Source organism: Phoxinus phoxinus (assembly GCF_949152265.1).
Source record: "Phoxinus phoxinus genome assembly, chromosome: 17".
In the NCBI taxonomy this organism is placed as follows: Eukaryota; Metazoa; Chordata; class Actinopteri; order Cypriniformes; family Leuciscidae; genus Phoxinus; species Phoxinus phoxinus.
Window position 1 is genome coordinate 32,770,246 of NC_136892.1, and position 5,000 is coordinate 32,775,245.

General features: G+C 32.2%; 1 protein-coding gene across 3 annotated transcripts in view; it reads left to right on the forward strand.

Annotated features, from left to right (window-relative positions):
* The window catches only part of scarb2b (scavenger receptor class B, member 2b), a 48,489-nt gene that overhangs the window by 12,215 nt on the left and 31,274 nt on the right, over positions 1 to 5,000 (forward strand). For all 3 annotated transcript variants that reach the window (XM_079585817.1, XM_079585816.1, XM_079585818.1), the window contains one exon: positions 514 to 674. In XM_079585817.1, coding sequence (XP_079441943.1) covers positions 514 to 674 — 161 coding nt within the window. The remainder of the gene's footprint in view (positions 1 to 513; positions 675 to 5,000) is intronic.

Here is a 5,000-nt window from a genome sequence, read left to right on the forward strand (position 1 = left end):
TTTCTGTTATGTTTTTGTTATAAAACATAACACAACGAAATATAATGTAACTTATAATGTTATGTTTTTTTTGTTTTGTTATAAAAATTAAAAAAAGAAAAGCAAAACAACACACAGCAACATCTCATGTTGTGTTTTTTTATTTTAGAAAGCATAATAAAAATAAGAACATAATTTGCTGTTGTTTTATATTTTACAACATATAACATAGTAAAACATTACATAAAACTTAAGATGTTATGTTTTGCTATGTTATGTTTTTGGTCCTTTTTGCTCTAGTGTAAGAATGAGCCTATGATTGAATCTGGAAATAAAGCCAAATAACTGAGAAACATGAGAAATAGTCCTCAGATGCCATGTCTGTAATTTAAAGATTTTTTTTTTTGACATCAACAGCAAATTGATGACAGTGCGGTTTCAGGAAACAGTCGTGGCGAGCTAACTGATCTCATCAACTTTGCATAATGCTAAACATGAGCTAACTCCTGTTTGTCCTGTATGTTGTGTGTTCAGGAGATCACGCTGACGGAAGGCAGTAAAGTGTTCGCCACATGGAAGAATCCCCCGCCTCCAGTCTTCATGCAGTTCTTCTTCTTCAACGTCACCAACCCGGACGCCTTCCTGAGGGGAGAAGCCAAAGCTCGCCTCGCTGAGATGGGGCCGTACACCTACAGGTACATCACACACACAGCGGACGCTCTGGGTTTCATATCGTCTCATCTCTCCGAACATAAGGGCCAGGGCATTTCTCTTCGTCACATTGTTGGTTGTTTGCAATTGCACTGGGAAGCTCCGCCCACAGTGAGACCTCATTGGCCCAAAATCCCACTCTAAACAACTGCATAACATGTTATGTTTTATGTTATGTTTTGTTTTGTTGTTACGTTACTTTGGGTCTTTAAAAAAAACATAACATAACATAAAAACAAACAAAATTACATATTTTGTTCTGGTATCTTTTGTTATGTTGTTGTTTTTGTTATAAGACAACAAAAGATAGAAAAACATTACATATAACAATACTTAACGTTATGGTTTGCTATGTTAGATTTTGCTATGTTATGTTTATGTTGTGTTTTTATATTTTGATGTTTTTTTTTTTATTGTTATGTTGTGTTTTGTGTTGTGTTATATTTTATGTTGTTATGTGTTATATGCAGTGTTGGGGGAAATGCATTACAAGTAACTTGAGTTATGTAATCAGATTACTTTTTCAAGTTACTAGTAAAGTAACACATTACTTTAAAAATGTACAACAAAATATCTGAGTTACTTTTTCAAATAAGTAACGCAAGTTACTTTTTTTTCCCATTTATTGACTGACAGCTCTCCTGTCCTCATGTTGAGACAAATCAAAGTGCAGAGGTGTGTGTGTGTGTGTGTGCGTGTGTGTGTGTGCGCGTGCGTGTGTGTGCGTGTGCGTGCGCGTGTGTGTGTGTGTGTGTGTGTGTGTGTGTGTGTGTGCAGTGGTGTAGTCTAGTTTTTTGTAGTGAGTATACTGTGACCCCCCCCCCCCCCCCCCCCCGAACCCGAACCCGTCTCATCACCCCATAAGCACCACCACACTCACTAATGCATACAGTAGCTATGCAATTACATGTAATTGAGAGCATTATGAGACTAAGTGTTATCAACATGTCAATTTATTATAAGCAACACAGGACTTTAACAGCCAATGACATTTACAGCTGAGGAGACTGGACTGATTTTCTACATTTAGCCTTAGATGTTATATGAATATGGTCCCTGAAGCACAGGTTTTATCAGCTGACAATAAAGATAAATAAAAATAAAACATTATAGGCACAAATACAAATTTACTTTTAGAAAGGGTGCTTTTGAAAGAAAATTGTGTTATTGTTTTGGCAAGTTTACTGTTTAAATTAAAACATGTATGAAAACTTGTGATATTCCTTTTTAAAATAAGTTTTAATAGATTTCATCATTATTATTATTTTACAGTACATTTTACTGTGCAATTTATTTCATAATTTCTTTGAGTTTATACCGAACTTTTATTTTGACAGGTTGTCGTAAAGACATTACAGTTTCTGTGTGTGTATGATACGAATGAATGGCGATGTTTTATCAAATGAAATGGTGAAATTCTCATGAAGTGACTCTCAGCTCTGTGATGAAGTTCATGTGTCATGTGTAGCCTACATCATGTCCTCATACATAGCTACAGTGAAGCGCTGACACAAGCACGCGCTTGCTTCAGTGTGTGTGTGTGTGTGTAGTAGAGCACACATTGAGCGCTCATTCCCAGAGACGCGTTGAACAACTGCTGTCTCTTTGAGTTTTTAATATTCACGCGATTTGATCTGTGTCCATTGCAAACACAGACGCGGTGAATTTATGAATGAAAGTGTGAAAGTTCTGTCACAAAACGAAGTTGTTACGTATCCTCACGCTTTTTTTAGTGGGTATACGGAAATACTTGGCATTTCCTAGTGGGTATACGGCGTATACCTGCGTATCACGTAGACTACACCACTGTGTGTGTGTGATGTTATAGTTCTAGACTAAATGTGAGCATTTACTCATCTCACTTGCACAAAAAATATTCAATATTCCTCAAAATGAAGAGAATCAGAATACTATGCAAACCTCCAATAACTAAATATGTTAAATACAATTTTTTGTATGCATTTAATCTCCCTTTATTGACCAATGTACTTGCTTCTGACCTTCGATGATTCAGTTAAATAAGCAAACATGACTATAGAAAGATAGAGGTTTGCTTGTTTGCTTTCCTCCACTGTACACATGTCCTTCAGCCGGAGGATTATTATTTCACTTTTGGTGTGAACGGGTCTTTACATTTGCCCAAAAATATAACTTTTGTGTTATAAAAAAACAAACCCAGCCCAGGTGGGGAAAAAAGTAACGCAAAAGTTACGTAACGCATTACTTTTCTAAAAAAGTAACTAAGGTAACTTTTTAAGGGAGTAACGCAATATTGTAATGCATTACTTTTAAAAGTAACTTTCTCCAACACTATGCTATGTTGTGTTGTGAAGCTCCGCCCACAGTGAGACCTCATTGGTCCAAAATCCCACTCTAAACAACTGCATAACATGTTATGTTTTATGTTATGTTTTGTTTTGTTGTTACGTTACTTTGGGTCTTTAAAAAAACATAACATAACATAAAAACAAACAAAATTACATATTTTGGTCTGGTATCTTTTGTTATGTTGTTGTTTTTGTTATAAGACAACAAAAGATAGAAAAACATTACATATAACAATACTTAACGTTATGGTTTGCTATGTTAGATTTTGCTATGTTATGTTTATGTTGTGATGTTTTTTAAATTATTTTTTATTTTATAAAACATAAACAACACAACGTAACAAAGGATACCATAACATGTTATGCTGTGTTGTTTTTTATGTTGTTATTTATGTTATAAAAAAAACATTACATATAACAACATGTTTTGCTATGCTATGTTTTTATGTTATAAAACAACATACAGTAACATAAAATAACATAACATGTTGTTTGCTATGTTATGTTTCTTTGTGGTATGTTTTATATTTTGCTGTTATTCTGTTTTACCATAACATTACATAAAACATAATGTAACAAAACTTAACATGTTATGTTTTATATAATGTTTTTGTCAACTTAACAACAGCAAAACACATGTTGTTTTAACTTTTGAACATAAAAAAACAACAACATATAAAACATAATATAACATAACAGCAAAACAGAAAATTATATTATCCGTGAATCATGACAACTTCTGTTTTAACATTACTTTAACTTTCAACTTTTTTATGTTATACGATATTCAACTAGATTTTTTAAAAGTTAGTTTAATATACTTTAAGTTGAAATTACTTGTACAGACAGAATGTACTTAAAAATTGCAACTAAATGTAAGTTTTTATGTTGAAAGTGGACATTTATTACAGGTTAAAACATAACATGTTATGTTCTGGTGTTATGTTATGTTTTATGTGTTTTTATGCTATGTTTTTTTGTTTAAGACAGTAGAAGAAGTTTAATGGCCATAAAGAAACACTGAGAAAGCGATGCATAGTTGCAGTTATGGAGAGACGTGTTCAGAAATGACACACAGAAGGGAGCGAGCGCAGGGACTGGGTTTGCTTTGGCCGTGTGACAGCGGCAGACTGAGAGCGTTCTTCATGATCGTCTGTCTTCTGATGAAGCTCAAGAACACAGTGCTGACGGTCAGATTCGAGTCCGCTGCGGATCTCAGCACAAACCTGGACATGCTGTTCAATCTTAAAATGCGCACTGGGAAAGTCCAGCGTAAGCGATTCACAGTTTCCTGAGTCATCTGCTGGCGTCGGGAATATCAGACCTGCCATCTAATCAGTTTCAACCAGCTGGAGTTCATTAACATTCCAGCATTTTATTGTTCTGTAATTAAAGAAACAGAGTAAAACCAACAAAAGCTCATAATGTGGCCCGCAGTTGCGTCGTAAAACTGCTGCTATCTGAAGTTATTGCTGTGCTAATATCACAGCACACGTGATCTCCGGAAATTACTTTGAAATTGTGTTATTAGCATCAATCCCATCATGCATTTAAACTTAAAAAAATAAAGAAAATATAAATACAATTATTTATATATATATATTTATATTTATTTATTTATATATATATTATTAATTTATATATATATTTATATTTATATATATATATATATATATATATATATATAATATTCATTAATGTAATAAAATAATCTAAATATATACCTTATTTATATATTACATTAATTTTATTTATGAAAAATATTTGAAATATTATAAGTAATTGTATTATATTATTGGTTCTATATTGTATTCTAATATATTATAATTATTATAATATAGCAATATATAATATAATATTTATATATTATCAGCAATATATTAGTATATCATAATAAAATATTTTAATATGATATACTAATATATTATAATTTATATAATTTATTTGATCAAATAAATGCAATATATATCAAATATAAGTTGT